This window comes from Phycodurus eques, chromosome 1 (genome assembly GCF_024500275.1).
Source record: "Phycodurus eques isolate BA_2022a chromosome 1, UOR_Pequ_1.1, whole genome shotgun sequence".
Classification (NCBI taxonomy): Eukaryota; Metazoa; Chordata; class Actinopteri; order Syngnathiformes; family Syngnathidae; genus Phycodurus; species Phycodurus eques.
The window spans coordinates 18584313-18608864 of NC_084525.1; the positions used below are offsets into that span (position 1 = coordinate 18584313).

The 24552-nt window shown below is 40.5% G+C and overlaps 1 protein-coding gene across 15 annotated transcripts in view; it reads left to right on the forward strand.

Moving 5' to 3' along the window:
• The window catches only part of LOC133404972 (neural cell adhesion molecule L1-like protein), a 54883-nt gene extending 34849 nt beyond the window's left edge, over positions 1-20034 (forward strand). For 3 of the 15 annotated variants that reach the window (XM_061681535.1, XM_061681552.1, XM_061681544.1), the window contains 7 exons: positions 5664-5684; positions 6153-6218; positions 6620-6733; positions 7832-7993; positions 10046-10222; positions 12428-12497; positions 19602-20034. In XM_061681535.1, coding sequence (XP_061537519.1) covers positions 5664-5684; positions 6153-6218; positions 6620-6733; positions 7832-7993; positions 10046-10222; positions 12428-12497; positions 19602-19812 — 821 coding nt within the window. In that variant the 3' untranslated portion in view covers positions 19813-20034. Of the gene's footprint in view, positions 1-5663; positions 5974-6152; positions 6219-6619; positions 6734-7831; positions 7994-10045; positions 10223-12427; positions 12498-13050; positions 13127-18618; positions 18757-19601 lie in introns of those variants that run through there. The other 12 variants (XM_061681611.1, XM_061681620.1, XM_061681628.1 and 9 more) reach the window with 10 other exon arrangements.
• The last annotated feature ends 4518 nt before the right edge of the window (positions 20035-24552 follow it).

Below are 24552 nucleotides of genomic sequence, written 5' to 3' on the forward strand. Positions count from 1 at the left end.
TTAACATTTTTAGAATCAAGAAAAAAACACAACTAATTCAACAAACCAGATAAGTCCACTTGCCTCGATTCAACCTATGTGGACTGACATGACCTGCATGACTGAGAATCTACACAGATGTACAGAATTTTGTATTTTTTTTTGCAAGCACTGTGGTATTTTAAGTTAAAAATGACCTGGGCAATTATGCTATTAGGCTAACAAAACGATTCCATTCTGCTGGCTAGGTGAACTCTTGCATCCAATAAAGTATCCGGCACAGAAAGATGCCACCTGAATTTTTCCTACCAAGTCTAAAATTTTCTACTCACATCAAATATTCATCATGAGCTGTTCAGGTGTCGGGTTACCATTTGGAATCTTCTTTTCCATCATAGTGTGGCGCCTCTAAATGGGAAATACATCCCAAAGCTTGTATTAAAATGCAACCAAGCTCGTGTTTGTCTTTTGTTTCTAAGTACATTCAATATGTTTGAAGATAAGTGCTAAAAACAAGTGCAAAGACTGAGAACAATATCGTACTGAATTGTTGAGATATTGCTTAAAACTCTTTTTCACCTCCCAAATGTTCCTGATTTTGTGGGCAGGGCTAAAAACTAGCCCTTGTGAAGTCACGTGCCTTGGGTCTATACCCCACTATCTAAAAACCAAGCGCCCCTTTACATGCAGTGGCCATTCGGTGGAATTTCACTGCCTTGTTCATAAATAACTTCACCCAGTTCTACCAGTATAGCGTGCAATTGGCCATGAAACTATGCCCACAGTTTGAAAAAACATCTTCCCTGAAGTATGATATGTTTTGTGTTATTTGGGCAACGTGTCTTGCCGTCTGGCACCCTATGCACGTTGTGTTGCGAGGCAGCGGTAAAACGGACAAGTTCCGCCACTCCGCAGCTCATTGCCAGAGAGGTTAGAGAAGCCGCTGGAGGTCCAGCACATCAGCGTTAGTGCCGTTAGGCTCACAGACTACTTCCCTCCTTTTGATCCAGGAGAGCGTTGCATGGCTTTTGCCGCTTAAGTAGCACCATTCTGTGGCCACAGAAGTGCTTTGTTCGTGAATTTCAAAGGAGGGAAATTTGTCCTCGCGGCACGGTTTATGGTCATTATGCCGACTCAGAGGCTGCTTCTCTGCAAAGCGTGTGATATCTCGGTCGCACAGTGAAAGAAGGAAGGTGGTATGAGTATTTGATTGACAGGAGAGGCGGGATTTTCAGAGCTCTCAGCGGCACGCCCACAGCGTCTGAAAGCTGAAAGAATGTCTAAATTCTTGACCATTTTGAAGCCTGATTTCACATACTTTGCAATTTTTAATTCATTCCTTCATTGTCCAGCTTGTTGACAAGCGTCTTCCCTGTGATGTGTCAAATTCCCAAGACTTTTGATTCTGCTGTTTGGTTGCACTTTAAGATATTACCCCCAAAAAAATATGTTAATAATAATAATCACCCAAAAGATATTACCAAATTACACAGAAAAAAATAAGAATTAAGGGAGTGAAGTCTAAATTAGGGCACTCTTGTATGTACACTTACTATAGAGTAGGCGTGTTCAAAGTGTGACACAGTGAGCCTCACCTCAGAAAACAAGTTTTTCAACTCATTTGAACAAAGACACACTTTTGTTCCCCGCCACTGCCGTTGGGCACAAGCACGTCATCGTGCCCATTCTTCTTCGCTGGTTTATACCGCTTCTTCGTTGCTTTTCACCACTTCTTCGCGGCTGGAGGACTGGGAACCGAAAGTTTTAAATTTTAACGGTTCCGGGAGAACCGGAACGTTAGTCCCGGTTCCAATCGGTTCTCGATTCTCGATGCCCAACTCTAGTCATAATGGCATTTAACATTTTAAAAACTTGATTTGTGTGAGGCCAAGATGAGAGTTACATGAAAATCAAAGTAGATGAAAGGTTTCTCTACAAATAAAAGGAACAAGAATAAAACTGACAGAGGGAAAAATTGTCCATTCCCTTCATGGGGTCTCCTGAGATAAGAGACCAGCAGAGATAAAGTGGGTTGCAAACTAGACAAACAGCATCAAGAGCACATATTGTGACTCAAATCTTAAGTTGTGGGAAAAATAAGTTTCCCACTGGCATTCAAATATTTGCTCTCTTGCACACATTTGAGCACCCTGCTTGTTATCACCAATCTGTTGGCTGATAGCTTTGAAAGTAGCTAATGCTGATAAAAGGGTTTGTTTAGAAAAATAGCAATCAAGAGCTCTTCAGCTTGACTGCAGTCACAAAGCAGCCATCAGCAGAATCAGAATAAATTTTAGTACAACAAGGAGTTAATCACTAATACACACTGCGACAGCACACACACAGCAATAGTATTTCTCTTTAAAGGTCTCGTATTCTGGCTTTTTAGACCCCCATAGACTGACTCTCTAACATGGACTTAATATAAAAGTGTCAATTTCATTTAAAAAAAAAACACCTAGGTTTTGTCATACGAGTGTCAAGAAAGGCCCCTCTGACAGTTACGTCTGTTTGACCGAGTTTTGTATCTGCTTTGTCCATATTTGGCTAAGACCGCCCCCTTTCCGCTGACTGCTTGCCTCCGTCTAGAAGAGCCACTTGTGAGAGCACACTGTGTTTATTATGTTTACAGCGCTGCCTCAGGAGAGGAAAGAAAAGGCGGAGATCGTCACTAGATAAGCTCGAGAAATTCTAGTGACCTGATTTCAGGCCTCAGGACAGAAAAACGCCTGGAACTCAGAAATGCGTGGATGATTTTAAATCATATTTCACATGTTTACTGAGACACCTTAGAGACAATATTACATCCCAAATACTAGAAAAAGTTAGTTTGGCAAAATATGTCCCCTTTAAGTAGAGACAGTATTGTGTTGAGGCAAACTCTGGGTGAGAAACTGTGACTGCTCTGAACTGTAATACCCATCATTAATGTAATGAGAGTATTGTGATGCAGCAATAGCCTCAATATGTATTGAGCTATCTAACCGACGATAACTTATTTTTAAACTATAAGAACTGTAGAGAAACAGTTTTTGCACATTAAGCATACAAAAAAGTAAAACATGTTGAAAAACAGCTAAAATAATTTCCATTAAATACTGGATTTCAAGGAATATGTTATCATTATTGACATCCTATGTATTCGTCCATCAGATGGCAGCACCTTTTCCCATTCAAAACATGTAGCAACAATATTTTTACTGTTTTCTGTAAGCACTGAAATAATAGTTTACTGGTGTTGAAGTTCAACAGTATAATAGCGTGTATTTTTGTAGATGTGTGTGTGTGTGTGTGTGCACACATGCGCATGTACGTGTCCAACTTAAGCCTTTTCTTGCCACATTCGACATTGTAGACACAAAACAGCCATCAGCAGTAGTAGTAAGGGCTGAAAATCTCCTCACTATAATTAATATTAAAAATGTATATTTCAGGCTGATATATGTATATATCGGCGGCACGGTGGCCGACTGGTTAGAGCGTCAGCCTCACAGTTCTGAGGGGCGGGGTTCAATCCCCCTCCTGTGTGCCCCTCCTGTGTGGAGTTTGCATGTTCTCCCCGTGCCTGCGTGGGTTTTCTCCGGGCACTCCGGTTTCCTCCCACATCCCAAAAACATGCACGTTAATTGAAAAATCTAAATTGCCCGTAGGTGTGAATGTGCGTGTGAATGGTTGTTTGTTTGTATGTGCCCTGCGATTGGCTGGCAACCAGTTCAGGGTGTACCCCGCCTCCTGCCCGATGATAGCTGGGATAGGCTCCAGCACGCCTAGTGACCCTAGTGAGGAGAAGCGGCTCAGAAAATGGATGGATGGATATGTATATGCAGTTTGCAGTTTGAAGAAGAATAATCTCTTTTATTGTCATGAACATGCATGGATGCACACGAAATGTGTTCTCTGTATTTTACCCATCACAGTAAACACACACACAGTTGGTCAAGATGCTCTCTATGGTCCCTCTGTAGAACGAGCACATAATGAGGGTCCATGGCTCTGGCTCTTCTCAGCTTGCTCAGGAAGTAGAGACGCTGGTGAGCTTTCTTGGCCAGTGATGAGGTGTTGCTGGTCCAGGAGAGGTTCTCGGTGATGTGCGCTCCCAGGAACTTGGTGCTGCGCAACCTCTCCACCGCAGCACGGTTGATGTTCAGGGGAGCATGCTTGGAGTGCGCCCTCCTGAAGTCCACAGCAATCTCCCTGGATTTTTTCCATGTTCAGGGAGAGATTGTTGTCCATGCACCACCTCTGCCAGGCGGCTAACCTCACTCCTGTAGTCTGTCTCGTCCCCGTTGCTAATGAGACCCACCACAGTTGTGTCGTCTGCAAACTTGATGAAGAGGTTGGAGCTGTATGTCGGTGTGGAGTCATGGGTCAGCAGGGTGAAGCGGTATATATATATTAGGCTTTACACGATCAGGATTTCTGGGGCCGATCAGCAAGTTTAAAAAAAAAACGATAACCGATCACCGATCCGATCACAAGATGGAGCAATGTGTCTATTTACATGCCTTGTTCATTTATTGTATATACTTGTGTACTGTATACTGTATGCATCCATCCATCCATTTTCTGTAGAGCTTATCCTCACAAGGGTTGCGGGCGTGCTGGAGCCCGTCCGTCCTAGCTCAAATTATTCTCTAGCATTTTTAGACAAAAGTTAAAACATCAATGACCTCTAGGGGGCATTCAAGGATTGGCCACTGGCATAAATTTAGGTCAAATCAACATTACAACATGACGGAAATAATGGGTGCTAACTTACTGTAATTAAATGACTTTATTTACTTTATTACTTGAATAAATACTGTTAATGACATGCTTACTCACTTTCTCACTGTCCCAGCTATTAGGACGGGTGTTGTCCAGAGTTCGAGCCCGTTTGACTTTTTATTTATTTTATCTTCCCCCCCACGCTGTGTTGCTTGAACGCGGCATGCTCCTTGTATACATTCTTCACATGCTCGATCAAATTTGTGTTGAAGCATTTACATGACGTTCCCCACGACGTACTTCAGTTGTGTGCAAACTGCAAATAACTTACGTGTGGTTTGTCTGACACACCGCAAAATAGTCCCACACCGACGACGTGTTTTTTCACAGACAACATTGAAAAGACTTTGTTGGCCATCAGATAGTTACAGTACTGCGCAACAAGACACGTAACAAGGCTAAAAATAAACTAGCTTTTGGATTCATACGCGACGAAAACGCAGAGTTAAATGTCTTGTGCGGAGCCAATGACGTCATTGATCGGATCGGCGAATTATGACATAAAAGCCGATCAGCCGATCAGTATAAAATGCTAATTATCGGCCGCTACCGATAACACCGATCAGATTGGCGTAAAGTCTAATATATATCCATCCATCCATCCATTTGCTTAACCGCTTATCCTCACTATGGTCGCAGGCATGCTGGAGCCCACACACAATCACAGACACACACACACAATACTGTATATAAGCATAGGGGGAGCCCTGGAGCAAAAAGAAAAATCTTAAGTGGTTTTCTTTCTAATATCTTCAAGAATTTCAGGAGAATGTTGCTCATTTAAATCATCAGTTTTTGTATTTAGTGTGATAAACAATAAGTAGACATTTGTATATTGCACATGTGCAAACTTTAAAGCTGTCTTTTTCTGGAAAATATTGTAATATTTATCTCTTTTTTATATTTGTTGATTGCAGCTATGGCCTCTGTCGATCGTGGTATGTATGACCGCTTGTAGCCTCTGGAGCTTACTGACAACAGAAGTAGTGCGAGATGTATTCTACACCTGAGTATTAGAATTTTTGTGTTGGCCTTTTCCATTTAGAGTTGACATTCAGGTTTACTTGTAAGTTCATAGTGTCTTTCTTCCATTTGCTTACCCAGTAGTAGTTTCTTATACAGTAGAAGCTTTAAGGTCGAACACAATCTGTTCCCAGAGCGCTCAGGTCTTCAGCGGCATCATGGATGATGGCAGTTCAATGACTGAGATTCTGTAGGATTTTAGAGGTGACTTTTTTTTCCAGAACATTTGGTAAATTGGAGAGTAGTACAACCTCAGGGGTGTTTCGATCTCAGAGGTTCTACTGTAGTAGTTTCTGCTTGCTTCTAGTCTTGCTAGCTAGTTTGCTTCTAATTTTCTAACTTGCACAGAAGCGTGAATCTAACATCTTCTTCTGTCATTTCAGGCCACAACTGCTCTCTTTCCTTTCCTCACTCAATTCCAGGCAGTGCTACTCATCCTCCTTCTTTAGGTATATACAGAATGTACTCTAGCCCATGCTCTCTGTGATGACATATCCATGTATCCAAACTTTCAGTGGACAATGAGATCCCAGGCATGGAGTTGCTTTGCTCAGTTTGGGTCTCTTAAGGTCTGTTTAAGAGAGTTGTAGATGTCACTCACATCTGCAGCGACCCTTCATGAGCCCAAATCCAGCTCTGCTTAATGATATCTGGGGGACTGTGGTTTCCTTTTGTGTCATCTCGAAGGGGTTCTGCTGGAAGCTGCACTGTTCTCAAACTGCAATGGGGATCCTATTTGCTTTTGCTAATCCTCTTTGCCTCCCTTCATTCTCTTTTCTGTACCTGATGGTGTTTTCCTCTCCCTCCCTCTGTATTTTCCCCTCCTCCATGTTTCTTCCATCTTTATCAGTTCCAGTCCTGTTGAACATAAGCTCTTACGTGAGCGACACCTATGCCAAAATCAGATGGACTGCCGGGGAGGAGAAGCAGGACTCGCAGCTTTATGTGGCTTATATGAATAACCGTAAGCTTCTTTCGACAACTCCACACTGACAGATGTTTTAGGTGACATTAATACAAATGTATCTGAAATAAAAACTTCAAGATTACGTTTAAATTAGATTATAAGATACAATTGAACCTCTTCAGATCGAATACGGTCCTTTTCGGAATGCTGCCTCATTCATTTCAGTGTCGGCATCATGGGGAAGCATTTGTAGGAAAGTTCCCACCCCCCTCCAATGAGTTATTGTGCACCCTCAAATGGCTTACTATGCCCCCCCTGCCTCCGACCCCTGCAGCGTAGCCTTTTCATGCAAACTATGTGTAAATCCATTTTTAAGCCACTAACAGTGAGATAAAGAATCCAAACAGTTTAAAAATAAGAAAAACTGCAATTTGCATATGGTCACATCACAGTACTGTAGACACACATCGAATAGCCATGCCAGGTGTTAAGTGAGCTGAATGCTTTCAAACTTATCTTAACATTTGGATTATGGAGTACGGAATATGCGAGAATTCATTACCCACTCTGATAAACGTGTTTTCAGACAACAGGTGCACAATATTCAGTAACATCAAATGCCTAGCCGTTCAGCTGGTCGTTTGAGAGATGTAACCAGAAAATGCACAGGCGAGTGGAAGGACACTGTCGCATGTAGAAAAATGCCCACACTTGCCGCCTCAACTCCTCTAAAGCTAAACTGTGTGTTTAATTTGTCCAATGCCTGCTGTGGTATGCAGGCACGTGCGTTCATTGAGTGACACAATGTGCCCCCCACGCTGACCTAATGATGTGTTGCAGGGACAAACTTTCACTTTCATTAAACTGATTTTACATTTCAACATTAACAGTGACACAAGTGTAAAAAGAAGTTAACCACTCTTACTAGTAAAATGTAAAAGCAGGAAAAGTCATAAATAATGTACGTATGATGGGGAAACGAAACAACAAAACCCTTTTTAATGATGACAACAAGCTAATGTCACAGGCACACAGTTGGCTGAACTGAGCGTTAAGTTTTCGAGGTTCTGCTCTAGCAGCATGTCTTTATTTCCTGACAAAATGTTTGTTTAAGACTCGCTGCTTGTGCACTTGTTGTGCTTGGCTTGTGTTTAGGTGATGGTAACTGGCGCGTATCCGAGGCGGTAAACACATCTCAAAGCTTCCACATTATTGGCGGGCTCAAACCGGGGATGGTGTACACGGTGCGCCTCATGGCCAAGACTTTGCTTGATAACGCTAGCATTTTCGAAGATGTTATCAAGACGCAAATCAGAGGTAAGCAGCGGCAAACTTGTTGTGTATCGTCAGTAGCGTTTACTGCCTGAAGTTGTTGTCTGCCATTCAGAGCCGGTCCAAGGCATAAGCGAATTAAGCACCCGATAAAATCCCTGTGACCACTAGGGGGCGCCCAAGAGAAATTAAGAGTCCATCCATCCATCCATTTTCTGAGCCGCTTCTCCTCACTCGGGTCGCGGTCGTGCTGGAGCCTATCCCAGCTGTCATTGGGCAGGAGGCGGGGTACACCCTGAACTGGTTGCCAGCCAATCAGTTCAATTACATCATTATCTAAATATTTGATTTTCGTTTATTTAATATTTTATTTTAGTGTGATTTAAGTTCGTTTTATATACAGTACAGTATGTAAAGGATTTTATGATCTTGAACAAAAATTAGTAAACCAGAGGAGACTTTTAAACCAAATGCAGCATACTGCCTTAATGTTGTTACTTTTAGTAGTCCTTAATGATATTCAGTATCCCTCTGTTTTATCACTTGGAATCAATCAACCTCAGTTTGCTCCTGTCATCCCTCATTCACATTCAGTATTGAAACAGAATCAGAATCATCTTTATTTGCCAACCAAGTATGTCAAAAACACACAAGGAATTTGTCTCCGGTGAATGACTGACGAATAATCAATATTATTGACATAAATAGAAGGCCTCAAAATCAAATTGTGCTTATGGCCCCATGGAGACTTGGGCCGGCTCTGCTATGTGTGATATTCGCATATGGCCATATTCTCCCACTTGTGCGTAAGTCTTTTTTTTTGTTTATTTGTTTTTTTTACGCACCTGGCTTGCACGCTGTCAAGGTGCGTTGATTCTCCTGTAATGACTAGTGACACCCCCCCCCCCCCCCCCCCATACGTACCAAGTAAATACTGTATGTGGGCAACCTCCCAGGGGGAGTCACTCTTTGAAGTCTGTGGGAGGCTGCAGGTCCCGGAAGGTGGAGTTTCCCTTAGACATGTGATTGCTAAAGAAATCCATTTGGAAAATATGTCGACGCTTTAAATGTGAAATTAACCCCCGTAGCGGCTACGGAAGTTAGGCGCCGTCAGTGAGACGTGAGCACCGCCATGTAACAGGCTACTTTGAAGGAGCATATTTATTTTTTGGTATTCTCTATTCAATAAATACTGCACAATAAATCTAATTTACTCATAGAATAGAATGTTTATAGACTCATAGAATGGAATGTTTATGTTGAAAAGAATGTAATAGAATGTTTATGAGTGAACGCATGTTTGGATGGACAGCCTTGGGCCATCAATTGGAAAGTGAGTGATCCAGCTGTTGATCAGCATTGCCCAGAAACCATACTAGTGCCACACAGGCAACCGACAATACCGACAATGACATTGATAAAAAATATATAAAAACAAAAGATTTCAAATCTAACACCCCATTGCGCCATGAAGATGACTGCAATTGTTGTGAGTGGCACTTTCAGACAAACTCCAGGTCACCATGTAGCATGTTAAGCAAAAATGACCCTCGCAGGTGCATGAGATTAATTTGGCATACTATGTCATATTAATTTGGCAATTAATATGACATAGTATGTCGATGTTCGGAAGTCGGGACACATTTATGGCCATTGGGCAGTCAGTGAGCGTATATGGGCAATTTGTCCTTCAGCACGAGTCAGCCGGCGGGCTCTCACCAGCCGTCGGAGGCTCAGAGCAAGGGGCCGAATCAAAACGAGCTCGACTTACTACAGCCTCTGGAGTGCAGCAGAATGTGCGCTCGGCCAGATATAAGAGGGAACGCCCATACTTCAGGGTTACCGCACCCAGAGTGCGTAAATGGCGAGAAGGTGCACTAATGATAGAATTAAGTGGACAGCAGAATGGCCACAGTCAGAAAAGCATGGAGCTGCACGCTTTTTTGATTGAAGCATACGGGAGAATATGGTCCTTAGTGAAGACAGTGTTCCTGCTGAAAGAAATGAGTTTCAGCTTCTCCAGCTTGGATCTGTGGGTTTGTTAGAAGTAAATGTCCATAGGCTGGTCTTTCAAAGATTGTTTGCTGTTGTCTGCAGGCTTGGCAGGTCAACAGAGAAGCATATCCACAAAGGGCTGGTTCATAGGGACCATGTGTGCTGTGGCTCTCCTCACACTCGTCGTCCTCACTGTGTGCTTTATATGGAGAAACCAAGGTGGCAAGTATGCAGGTACGCCGCCGCCTGGGAGACGAGACATGCTCGCCATGGACAAAGGTCAGTTACTTTTTCACGGGGGTTTGCTTTCGCGTCTCCTATGTCTTTTTTGGAAGTCAACCAAAATGTTGCGACCTTCATTGACATACAGTACATTATCATCCCCTTCGTTTGGATACAACTTATCTGATCACCTTTTCACCTTCGTTTTGGTTGACCTCCTGAAAGAGTGGGCCTCAACCCCAAAACACCAAACTCTGCATCATGTATGCATGTTCCATGTTTGCATTATACCCCATCAGGCCTGACATCAATGTTTTCAACAATGCTTGTCCTGAGATTTTAGTAGCACATCATACAAATCATGCAGCACCACTTAGACAGTTCGGCAGTCAAACAAACTTGGTTTTCCAACAAGTCTAGTAGTGGAACACAAATCCAGAATCCAAACAAAAACAGGGCAAGAACGGACAATACAAAATTACTTAGCAACAACTGTTGCTTTATTGTTTCCAACATTTGATCTAATTTATTAGTGCTGTCAGTATTTTAAAATTTGTAGACATTTAACACGTTATATTGTGTTTTCTTTATCCTTATTACTTAAAAAATATTTTTTAAACAAACCCTATCCTCCAAATCCATTATTGATTTGCGCAAACGCTTTCATAATAATAAAGGAAAATGGGAATGATGACAATAGAACAAAAAAGGGCTCATTGCTGAAAGCTATACACAAAGGTAATGCTTGCCCCTTTTACTATTTAATAACAGTATACGTTTCACATACATGCCATGCTCTGTTATTCCTTATGGAAAAAATGTGATCAAAATGAATTAGATGCCTGAATTATGATCATATTCCTGTGCTTTTGCAACTGTCAGTTGACAAGAAAAACACACATTTGGATCAATATTTCATTTTGTTTTGCTTGTTTGTTCTGTTTGGTATTGCTGCTACCTTCAAAGCTGTAATCAATAGTTCATACTTTATATGTAAAAATATTGTCAAATGTCTTAATACTGTGTTTTTGAGCCCGTATTAGTCACTACCATGCCAGTCGTATTTAGTATATAATAGGTCTAGAATTGGTCTTAAAGTAGGTCTAGAAATGTTTTAACTTGTCTTCCCTGAACCTGCAGAGACTGGTTAGTACATCTGCCTCACAGTTCTGAGGGCCTGGGTTCAAATCCGGCCTTGCCTGTGTGGCGTTTGTATGTTCTCCACGTCCCTGCGTGGGTTTTCTCCGGGTACTCCGGTTTCCTCCCACATACCAAAAAAACATGGATGGTAGGTGAATTGAAGACTCTAAATTGCCCGTAGGTGTGAATGTAAGTGCAAATTTCTATGTGCCCTACGATTGGCTTGCAGCCAGTTCAGGGTGTACCCTGCCTCTCGCCCGAAGTCAGCCGAGATAGGCGGAAAATGGATGGATGGATGGACGAACTTGCAAAGATATCCTGAGTTTGGATGTTAGAATGGATTTCATTATATATTGTTTTCTATTTATGTAAATTCTCTACTAAATACAGTGCATTACTGATGAGGTCTTATTAAATTCTCAACAGAATCAGCTCTGACATGCTAGCTACTGCATGTGAAAAATGGTTTGCATGCCTGTGTAAAGCGTTACCTCCAAATAAAAATCTTGTCAAGGCGGATGAGGCAGGTTCGACTTCTCACCTGTGCTTATGTTCCCGCTGAGCCTTAGTCCTCCCTCGTAGCAGAGAGATACTCCTTCTCCTTACATGTGCTTTAGTTCCTCACAAGCTGTCTTCTCCCTTGCAAACCCATCTCAGCGTGGGTAGTTTTTGACAAGTATTGAAAATTTTCACAAGCACTTTTGGAGCTCCTGCCCTACCGCCCCAATCCAGTTATTTATGTAAAAACCTGTTTTCTGTTCAGTTCAACCTCAAGGCAAGAATAGATCAAGTGTAAGGGAGAATAGAAGCGCTTCATGCTCAAACGTGATAGAATGTTTTCACACGCCACATGTCGTTATCCCCAAAACCTTTTCACTTGTCTTTGGAAATCTAACTCTGGCATCCACTCAAATGCTTTCATGAGGATTTTTTTTTTATTTAGCTTGAATGTTAAGTGGCTCTTTACTCTTTTTGCAAGCATTGCAATGTAGAAAACTAACAAAAGGTTTCATTGCTGTTTTGAGCTATCCTTCAGTAGACTGGTGTGCAAATTGTGGCTCCTGTCAGTCCATCTAAACAAAACCATGTATAACAGCAAAAATGCCCCCATTGTTTTTGCAGTGAAAGAGAAGGAAGACCTCCACCCTAATGAGGAGTCACAAGCAATGAATGATGACACCTGTGAATACAGGTGAGCTGCAACATTTGGTTTTGAGGAAATTGATCATTTTGTGTAGAGCCGGCTCGCCCATTAGGCAATGAAAGCAAATGCTAAGGGCGCAGAGGGTGGGGTGTACAAAATCGTGAAAACGTTATATTTCTGGTGTCAGGCCGAATGTCCAAATTTGGTAAATTTCACGTTGTCACCAATCAATACAACTAGTCAGTCCCCACGTGGATATGTTATTTTTCCAAATGACTGATCAATCTAAAGTGTTGAAAATGGCTTTCTCTCTTTGACAATGCAATGCTAAAGGTTTAACGAACATGATTTTTTTTTCGGTTTCCTGAAAAATGATGGTTTTGGAGACTCAAGTGATATTAAAGAGGATGATAAAAACCATGCCATTCGATTTCTTTTGTAAGCGAATGTAAATCGCAGAACGAGGGGGGCGCCATATATTATTTTGCCTGGTGGGCCACTTTGGGTAGGGCCGGCTCTGATTGTGTGTAATGAAACAAGCACAATTTGAACACACTTTCATTTTCTTTTACTGTCATTCCTTTCTTCCCCATCCAAAAAGCAAACCGTCTGTTCATGTGCTTTACGAGGATGAGCCGAGAAGACACTTTTCGACTTTCCGCCATGAAATTGGCTAGGTAATCACACAGTGTAGATTACACTAGTTGGACTAGGACTCAATAGATATGTTGTGCAGATCCTTTAAATTGGTCTGAGTGTAGGCTTGTGTGTAGTTTGTGTATTGCTTGTGGCATCAATCGTTTATTGCAGTGCTTTAGAATATGCATGCACTGTATGTGTTTTTACTTTATGTTGTGTTATCATTGGCACTGAATATATCCAGGTCCACTTCATCTAAACAATTTAATGAGGTCTAACATGAGAGGTTTGGTGTATCAAAAATAAAGCCACTCATTAGTTTAATTCTTCCTGTCACCACGCTTATAACTTACAACAGTCGATAAATGAATGGAAATGCCATCAATCCATTTCAACTCCACAAAAAAACATTTTTGTCACATTTTTAAAATTTATTTTTAAAGAAAAATAGCACTCTACAGTGTTGTAATAAGTGCCCACTTTGGCCTCCAGGGGGCCATATAATCCAAACATAGATAATACCAAAGAAGAGTTTCACAACCATGTGATTCAGTAACTCACAGTATTATTAGTTGTTTTTCACAGAAGGTAAAGAATATATGCCTGTGAGTATTGTTATATTGTATGTTTATACATGTTCCTGCACCGTTTGTGTTCAAATATCCCTTGGTTAAAGGCTTATAAATACCGCAACGTCGATGCTGGTTACGTTTGGGATGAAGCGAGCTCACTTTTGGAGGTTATGTGCTTTGGTTAAATACACAACATACAATTCTCTTTGTTTTATGTTTAAACTTCAACTGGGAATGGCAACAAACAGCAATTTTTTTATTATCTGCTTCTTGCTGTGATGTTCAATGCCATAATTTAGCACTCCTAACTAACTCATGACAAAACATTGGCAGAGCCACGGCTCATATCTCAAAAAGTATATATATATATATATATCATATCTCACCCGTAAGTCGAGGTACCACTGGAGACTCAAAGAGAGAAAAAAACAGATACTTCTCTGACAGTGTCAATCAAATCTATGTAAAGGCAATGCTTTTGATACACCCCTTGTATTAGCGCTTATGAAATTATGCAGGTATACCTAATGATTTGGGCAGTGAGTGCATGTTTACTCTTTTTCGGAGGTTGTTGCTGACACCATCAATTCTACGATTCAATGTGGCAAAGTTATCTATGTGCAAGGAGCAAAGCCAAGAGAGCAAACAAATGAAAAAAAGCAACAGAATAATCCCATCTCCTCTTTCAGCACCAGAGATAGCAGAACTTACTTGTCAATACACAGACCAGTGAGGCCACTTTATTTTTTAAAGCCAGAAACTAGGGTCAAAGATCCTAACTTGTGCAATCCACAGGCAGAAAAGGATCAATGAGTCATGCAGACCTAAATCACATAATAAAGTGCACAAGCCATCTGCAGCAGCACTCCCTCTGCCACACTGGGAGAGAGATGAGTGGGCGCATGGTTAACATGGCCGATGCATTGGGTGATTTGGTAGTATTCAGCTTTGGATGGTATCAAACTGGAATTCTAGTTGAGAGAGAAAATGCTGGCAGCGGTCCACCTAATGGACAAATAAACCTTTTAAAGGGAAATCATTGTAGATGCTTAGCTGTTAAAACATAAAACAAATGTAAAAACATCTATTAATAATGGCTTATTCGGTTGATTATTTGTTCGATTAATCTGATTTAAAAAAAAAAACAGGACATTATTTCAAACGGCAGTGCTGAAAAGTGCGAAACCAAGTTGCTGCACAAACATCCCAGAGCTCTTAAAATACAGTAATAAAATATATATATATTTTCTAATTAAAGTGCACAAAAACTGAGCAGGTTAAGCTGCTCAATAACAATCCTACCAGACTTCAAGTAAAAATTATTTGTTTTCATGCCCAGTTATACTGTACTACGCACAGCAATGAGCACATTCTTAAAATATAATGAAATTGATTGCCAAAGCTTTTAATTATCGATTTTTATCGATATTATCCATTCATCGTTGCAGCCATAATTTCAATACTTGTTGAGTGAGCAGGAACTCCAGAGACACAACTAAGTGTATACAACCAATTAAAAAGTCAATTCCCTCTAATATGTCCCCTTTAAAACAGAGTAGCTGTATTTCTAAACCACAAGGAAAATTCTTCATAATAAATAGCAGTTTATGAAGTGTCATTGTTCGTTGTTGTTGTTTTTTTATTTTTTTGGGGGGGGCGGGGGGTTTGTCGGTGTTATGTTGACAGAAAGGAGAATCGATTGAATCCCGTTTTGCTGCTTGCTGTTTTTGTGACAAAGATGTGTTTGTACACACACAAAAGAAATCTTCCATTCTAAAATTAGTGAGTCACAATTGCACGCTGGCTGCCAATTGCATTCCCGTGACGCTTGCCAAGATAATAATTCAAAAGGAAGAAACATGTTGTCTTGGGTGTCTTCAAACTCTTCATGCACTATAGCTCCAAGACATGATAAGGTTTCTCTGCAGCCCGAAGCAATTTGTGGGCATGAAAGTGATGCTGGGCAACAGCACTGATTCGCTCACTGCTGTGCACACGCTGACATGGCTCAAACACACATTGGGTTGCTTTAGATATTGCTTTTGTCTCCCAGGTTTCACCTAGATGGAGGTCATTGTATGACACCAACTACTTTTAGCTGTAATAATAGTCCTTGTGAAGCAGTGGGACCACATTGGATATGGACCCAGTCCACCTCAACCAACTCTGTCATATCCACAGAGCTTCAGATAGTCAGTACTTTAGCTCAAGATCTTCTTATTTAAACGGATTGCTATTTACCAAGTCAAAGCAAGAGCTCTGTTGCTAAAGGTTTAAAGACCTCAACATGCAACAATGTTTCATTTCTGTGCTTATTGGATCAAATTGAACATTTGCTGATTTCTTAAGATAAAAGACGAATGCTTGTGTTTTCGTTGCTGTTTAGTTTGTCTACTTATCGAATGTCTGCAAAATTTGACGAGAAGTTGGCATGGGCTAAGGAGGAACATAATATATTCTGGTACAAATCTGGAAAAAAAGTGTAATTCTGCATCTGTATTCGCTCATGTTAACATAGCCAGCTGCAGCTGTGTTCCTTAATCCCTCAGTGGATAAATCATAATGGCAAAATCCAGACATGAAGGATGTCACATCTATGACAGTGCTGTTTTTGTATCGCTCTGTCTTGGTGGAGGTCTGAGGGCTAGTGAGTGACTGACATTTTTGTTGTGCTGTTATAAGGCGGGGCTATTTTTATTTTTTATTTTTTTAAGAGTCACAGTCAAGATGAACTGTTTGCCAAATGGGTTAAAAGTGTTAAAAAGCATTGCACTTTGGTGTCTGTTTTAGGAATCTGACACGCAACAAATTGCCTTCAGATAAAAACACTGCTCATTCAACATGATGTTATTTTTTTAATGTTGTAGGTTTGAATATAAATATTGTATAGCTGGAGGGAGTATTGGGAATTCAGTGAAGAAGTTAGACTACTCCTATCTGTTTAGAATGCCTCTCATGCTTGGTTTCATGAAGCTGTTCTGACTGCCTTCCCCCTGGAGTGCCCTTAGCCTGGCTATGATGTTGTTTTCTGAGCTTTAAAACTGGATCTTATGCCCTTTGAGTCTCTGAAGGCAATAAGCCACCCACTGCTTTGCCACGTGTCCGGAGAGCTGAGAAGTGGTAATTATGCTTCAGACGATTTCTCATAGGAGACAGCCCTCTGCTGCTTTTCCCTGCTGCCCACTGCAAAATCAGCAGGTGTCACGGCTCAGGGTCTGCTTGGAGCCACGAAGGAGATTCTATTTTTTGTTTGTCTTTTACCTTTAGCTAGTTTCCTTTTTTTTTTTTAGCAGAGCTTGCTAAAGTTGACTACATATGTCAGTATGTTTTTTGCCCATACACCATTAGGGTGTTTTCACAGTGAGTCCTGTTCAAACTCTTGTGTCGACTATAATCCATTTCAGGATGTCTGTTTGCCTCCTATTTGGTTAGGAGAAACGCACACAAAGGCTAAATTGTTAATACTGTTGAGGAAAAAAAACCACAATACTCACTTAAATAACTTGAAGATAAGCAGTATGGAAGATGGACAGATGGATGGATGACAAAAGTAATCATTAATTTTCGTACTGGGCGTGTGGCTTACTTTGTGTTACAATACTGCAAAAATCATACAATTTAAAACCGTCATTGGAAGGGCATACTGTAATTAGTTGACGAATCGCAGACTTCACCGACGCCACTCTACTAAGAGCAAGCCTATTAAAGGGCACCCATGGAGAGAAGCCTAAGTGAATCTTTGCGTCTACAATGCAAAGGATAAGCGAACCTCTCTGGGTCTGTTGCTAATTTCGCTAGTTTGTTTGGTGTATCAGAAAACGTCAATTCCTTAGTGTTTGTTAAGACAGCTATAAAAAGACGCGAAGTGTGAAAACACCTTGAAACTCAATAAAACCAGTGGATAAGACGCCCAAATCCTCCTCCTTGCACCTGATGTTTCTGTCCCACCCTGGAACCAAGTCAGTACGGGTCAATGGCAAGACAAAAGTAATTACTGTGGGCCCGGTGATGTGCCTCCACTCCATCACTCAGCTTCTTGTCGGAGGCCGCAGGAAAGCTTTGTTGCACGAACAGCTGAGGCCGACTGAGACCGAACGTCCTGAAGGAGCTGCAACTCAAAAGCATTGAGCTGTTTTTCTTTTTTATCAGCACATTCAAAGTCCCTGTGGGCGGGCAGCGGCGTCCGTGGCATTACACCGCACTTCGATAACAGCCACTTATCTTCACCGAGCAACAATCATCAGCCGAAGGAGGTTTGATAAGAGTTGAAATGTGGACCCAATGTGGCCTGCATGGTAAAACAGCCTAATGGAATAGAATAGAAAAGGAAAGATAAGATTGCTTATTAAAAGTCCACATGGAGACCTTCTTTGAATCTTGACGTGCGTCTTTGTGCTCAGAATGTGTTGGACAAAGACGCACCATAGTACGCCACAATGAATTCTGTAAGTGCGGAAAAAACCTTATTTTTAAAATGAAAATGATAGAATTCACCACTGCACAACATGCACAGTACTGCAACTTGTATTACTATTGCAACATTGTCTCGTATTTAAATATTATATTCATCTAATACTGAACCTTATTAACAGGCTGATTTGTGGCTCTCAAAGAGGATCCTATCTCACCGTATAAATTAAACATTAATGCATTGTGCCTTTTGACAATAGGATTTAAATAGTGATTTTGAGTATCACAAAAACACTTTAAATTTAACGTGAAGTGCTTAGCACAGGTTTAAAACATCCATCCATCCATTTTCTGAGCCGCTTCTCCTCACTAGGGTCGCGGGCGTGCTGGAGCCTATCCCAGCTGTCATCGGGCAGGAGGCGGGGTACACCCTGAACTGGTTGCCAGCCAATCGCAGGGCACATACAAACAAATAACATTCGCACTCACATTCACACCTACGGGCAATTTAGAGTCCCCAATTAATGCATGTTTTTGGGATGTGCGAGGAAACCGGAGTGCCTGGAGAAAACCCACGCAGGCACGGGGAGAACATGCAAACTCAACACAGGTGGGACCGGGGATTGAACCCCGCTCCTCAGAGCTGTGAGGCAGACGCTCTAACCAGTCGTCCAGCGTGCCGCCAGGTTTAAAACAATGTTTCTTTATTTTTCTCAAGCTGCTGCACCTACCTTGAAGTCCTTTAGATCCCTCAACCCCCCCCAAGGGAAGACACAACTCTCACCTCTGTACATAGCTACTTTGTGTTGTGAATACTAAATCAAAGGGGGGGTGTGGTGTGGGGAATTAGAAATCAGGACAGCGAGGGATAAATATCCTGTTTTGAGGTGACCTCCTGTCTTGTAGTGAGACACCAGCAAAGTTGGCCAGTTGCCTGCTCTTAAATTGGCATCTAATCTCGTCGGCCCTGGTGTGCAACCCCCCGGGAATACCGGGAATGACAGGCTGTTTGTCTGGCCCCACCTCTCTCTGCCACCCACCTTCCTGATTCCTCTCCCTTTCTCAATCTCAGCCTTCAACGCTAACTCAGCTCACACACACACGTCTTTGTTTTGTCAGTGTTCAGAATGAGCTCCACTCTTGCAATTTCCATCACGGGCTCTAAAGAGATTTGAAATTGCCTTTGGTCCTGGAACCTTGGCAATTAGCAATTAGTGAAGTGATTGTAGCAAGCCCTCGCCGTCTCCCTTGCGCCATGCAGCCGCTGCATCTGCACCTCGCTCGTAACCTGTAGTGATGCATTGAAACCATAAGAACTTGCCTTGTGAGTGTGGGCTCACCTACTCCAGTTGTCCAACCTTTGATAGTCTGTTTATAATTTAGTTTTTCAGCATTTGCTCTGTGTGATGTTGTGTGTTTGCTTGTAGAGTAAAGAAGTCTCCACTGGCCATAGGTGAACTTGCCTTCTTGTGCTATACAATGTCTTTGTTTATGAATTGTACCACTGACCCTGGTCTGTTGTTGATGGCAGTGACAGTGATGAAAAGCCACTGAGGGGCAGCTTGTGTTCCCTGAACGGCGATGATGTGATCGGGGACAGCGTCAGCAGAGACAGCCTGGTCGACTATGCTGACGGCGGAGGAGAATTCAGCGAGGACGGGTCCTTTATCGGGGAATATTCAGGACACAAACAATCAGGATCTGTCACCGAGCCCAATGGATTTGGCCCTGTTACTGCATAATGCCAAGCTTCCGTTCAAATTCTGACAAGAACTGCTGTACAGTATATTAGGTTTTCACAACATTATGTATAGCACACATAGCCAAAATATGAAGCAATAGAAATATCTTTTATAAAAAAAATTGCCAAGAGACTGTAAAGACAAGTGTTTGTATACATAATGTACTGAACTGAATGATTGGATTGAGGGTTTGATGATAATTTAAAAAAAAACTAAACTTTGTTTACTTGTCAGTCCCCTTCTGTTGGTATATTATGTTTACACAGTGATCACAACAAACACACATTCAAATCCATGTCCATTTTTTGGGTTAAATTCAGTTTTTGTCTTCTGGCTATAAATGAAGAAATACTGTAAGAAGTTGTATGAAGTAGTTCATCAATTCATCCATTCAACAGCACATGTTCTTGTTTGTTCTTGGTTGTTAGCAAGCTGAAGCCTACACCAGCTGATTTTACTGTATGTGAGCGGCAGGGTACACTCTGAATCAGTCGCTGGGCAATCATAGGGCACATGGAGACAAACAACCATTCACACGCAAACCTGTGGTCAATTTCATCTTCAATTAACCTAACGTATGTTTTTGGGATGTGGGAGAAAGCCGGAGTACCCAGAGAAAGGGTAAATGAGTAAACGTGAATGATTTATATATATATATATATTAGTTTTGATTCATCAATTTCATTTACTATGTCAATTTACTACAACAGTATCACAACTCAAATGCAGACGTTTGAAACCGGTGAGGTGAAACAAATATATTTTGTGCAAAACAGAGCAAAATAGACACGACAATCCTAGTCCCCTTTAGTGTAACAGGTTTGACTGGTTACTGGTTTGTCAAACTCCCCATACAGTATAAACTCCACATATAGTGAACACGTCGGCCCCTCTGAGATAAGGCAACCCCTTTGTCTGCTAACCCCATGTAGATATTTATACATCTGTTTGTACTTAACGGTGTCTTGGCATTGCCCTAATTACACAGAGTAAGGTTATTACAATTAGTGCTACCTAAGCCTTGCTGTGAGTCTTAGGCTACTAAACTAAAACGTGCTAGGCCCTAACACATGCTTTTGCTTCACACATGCTCAAGAGGTGTGGGGCAAAACAATGACAAAGAGAAAAAAAAATATTTTAGACAAATGTTACACATAACTATTTATTTTATTTTTTTTTAAAGCGGATCTGCTGTGTGGTGCGCAAAACAAATATTCAGAATCGTTTGCATTTAATTTGCCCTTGAGGGATTATAATAAGTATAATATATTCCAATTAAATGAAAAAAACTTCTTATACATCAATTCCAACTTAATGATAGACATGAGTATGAATATTCTTCTTCTATGTATGAATCTAGTTATATGTTATAATTTTTAATGAATAAAACTAATAAAAAATAAAATTTATATGAGCTTTAATGTCATTAAAAGTCCAATTACATTATTTTTAAACCAAAACCTTTTTATTGATGATCTTCATTTTTTTGTGTTATTGTTATTATTATTATTACTATTATTATTATTATTATTATTATTATTATTATTATTATTATTATTATATTATATTAATCACTCAATTGATGCACTAAGTGACCTAAAGGACACAAATCAGAGATACATAAGTGCGATGTTCCCAGGGGTCAAACATTCAAATCCAGAAATTCCTCTTTCCTCACCACTGACCTGTCTTTAGTCTTCGCATGCATAATGCACATTGCTCAAATATTAATCAAAGATATACTTTAGATGATTTAAATGAAATAAAGTGCTGAATATTTCAATGGCTTGAAGCTATTTTTATTTAGTTTAGACTTCAGACTTCTTATTTAGACTTCAGAGTGGAACAAACCACTACTATGTAAAATGAAGTTGAGTTTTTTTTTTCTTCTCTCACGTCGTGCACAGCAGATGATGCAAATTTTATTTTAAACTGACTAGATCAAACTTAGCCATATAGAAGAAGGTAGCTGTGAAATTGTTGTCAATCTTTACTGAAGCATCTCCCGTGGCACCAATTATCCAAGCTCCTTTGTACCCAGGAAATATATATTAACTTTTGATTCGGTGATAACAATAACAACAGACAAATACTCAACTAACAAAGATGGCATATGACTGACTCATGCACCTGTCTAGCCATGCAAAACATTCAAATTACCTACCTGATTATTTTTTATTTCTGAAACATTCTTGGAGATTCTGAAAGTAAACTTTACCCAACTAAAATATTTTTAATCAAAAGACACAACTCTCCAGCACAACAGTTTTTCTATTTCATACATTTGTGCAGTACCTTGTTGCTAGGGAGAGGTCATAGTGCTCAATTGTAAACAAAAATTTCATACAGGATGTAGGTTGATTGAAGACTCTAAATTGCCCACAGGTGTGAATTTGAGGGCGAATGGTTGTTTGTTTATATGTGCCCTGCGATTGGCTGGCGACCAGTTCAGGGTGTACCCCGCCTCTCGCCCGAAGATAGCTGGGATAGGCTCCAGCACGCCCGCGACCCTAGTGAGGATAAGTGGTATAGAAAATGGATGGATGGAAAGGTCATTCAGTACTAGTCACACTCTCTCGGGTGAAGGTGTCAGTCCAACCCACTCATCAAGGAAATAATTTTTTTTAAAAGATAAACAATAGAATTTCTGCTGTTTATAAATAGGTATTGTACCAAAAGGGAAAACACAGCAAAAATATGTAATAACTGAATCAATAAAACATTTCACAAATTACTCACAATTCAGGCATGTATTGTGAGATTTGCCTACCGGTGTATGTCACTTTATTCAGCCTGCAACATCTTAAGTGTTCATCTTGCTAGATTTCCCATGTCGGTTTCAAGTGGGCATCTTCTCACAGCTGTCTGTAGTCTGATGATTCAAAATAACCAAAACAGACCTATATAGCACTCGCTGGCTCATGGCAAGATAAAGGTTATAAAGAGATAATCCCTCTGTTGTCTCATCTGTTTCCAAACTGCTTTCTTTCCGCCAGTTGCTAAAATGCCAGAACAACAACAACAACAACAAACTACAACGCCGCTCAAAGCTGCAATGGGGGTCACACACAAATGCCTTTTTTTTTGTGTGTGAGAACATACGGAGTCCTGGTTGGGAAAGCGCATGGGTAATTGTTGCATGGTTGCATATGGTAGCATAGCATGGGGAATCCGGGGTGGACAGATACAGGTTTATAGGTTAGTTGTAGTTGTAGTCATAATATTTTTAGTAGTTCCGTAATTTCTTGTATATGATGCACATTCACCCCCCCCCCCCCCCCCCCAAAAAAAATTGTCAAAAGGCAATAGTGCGCATTATACATAGGTATAGGGGCAAATGGAAAAAGAAAAAAAAAAAATCACATTTTATAAATGTATGTCGCCATCTAGTGGTTATAAAAAAGCTGTACACTTTCATTCCAAAATGCCACCGTCCCCTAGAGGTAATGAGGAAAGGGTACACTTTCATTCCAATATGACGGGGGTACGTATGAGTGCATATATATACAGTTGTGCTCATAAGTTTACATACCCTGGCAGAATTTGTGAATTTGTTTTTTTGTTTTTGTTTTTTAAATATGACTGATGACTGAACAAAAACCATCATTCATTTCTTTATGGTTATGTTTTGTTTAATGATAATGCTTTTCTGAAATGCTGGACTGTTAAATTTGAATCCCATTAAAATAGATTTAATTTAAAAAAAAAATTCATGTTTTCTTTAAAGAATTGTAACCAAAATTCTGTCTGGGTAATCAAATATGTGAGCACAACTCTGTGTTTTCTAATTTATTAAATAAAAGTAGGGCTGTGAATTTCAAAATAAGAGCAAGTAAATAAAAAAAAATATTAAGTGTTCAAATAAATTGCTTAACGTCAGAATAATTATTTGATAAAGACCTCACATAATACAGATCATACTTCATGTTTTGATCTTATGGGAAGAAGCAAAATCATGCATTGTAAAAATGCATTATAAATAGATAGAACGGTTTTCCAGAATTTTGAGGTCAACTTTTGGGGTGCGTATTATACATGGGTGCGCATTATACATGAAAACTGACGGTGGTAGTAGTAGTAGTACTAGTAGTAGTAGTAGTACAGTAATTGGTTAAGAGTCAGTCGCAACTCATGGTGAGCTATGCAGATAGATGGATAGATGGTTAAATAGAAAGCTGTGATGGGTAAAGTGAGCTGTTGTGAATAAGATGCGTTTCAGCTGTTACATAGACACATGGTTGATAAAGTTAGCTGTGAGTCATGTGGCTAAATTTTAATTAATCTCACATGTAGCATTCAACTAAACTACAACACCTTTTCCATTTTTTAATATAATGCCTTTGTCCACATCACCCACTGCAGATGGTCATATTTGTCGAATAAACGTGTTAAAAGTGGAATTTAAATTTTCAAAAAAAAGATCACTGACAATAGTAAATTAGTAAATAATCTGTAAAAAATGTCAGCCCTCTTTGGCCTCACCGTGTACCTCTTATTTTAGTTTTAAGAAAGCGCCGCGCCTGAGGAAGAATAACAAATCAGAAACAGACGGCATGACCAATGAGGTGTCGTGCACTTGTGGACACGATCATAGCCGTTCACCAGCACACCGCACAGCTATGCACTGACCTTTTAGCATAGGCTTCAGGAGCATTGTTGAAACTGTTGAATATCCATCTCTGAAAAAAATCCCATCTCTCATTTACCAATAACTGCACAGAAGCAGAGCAAAGGGACCTC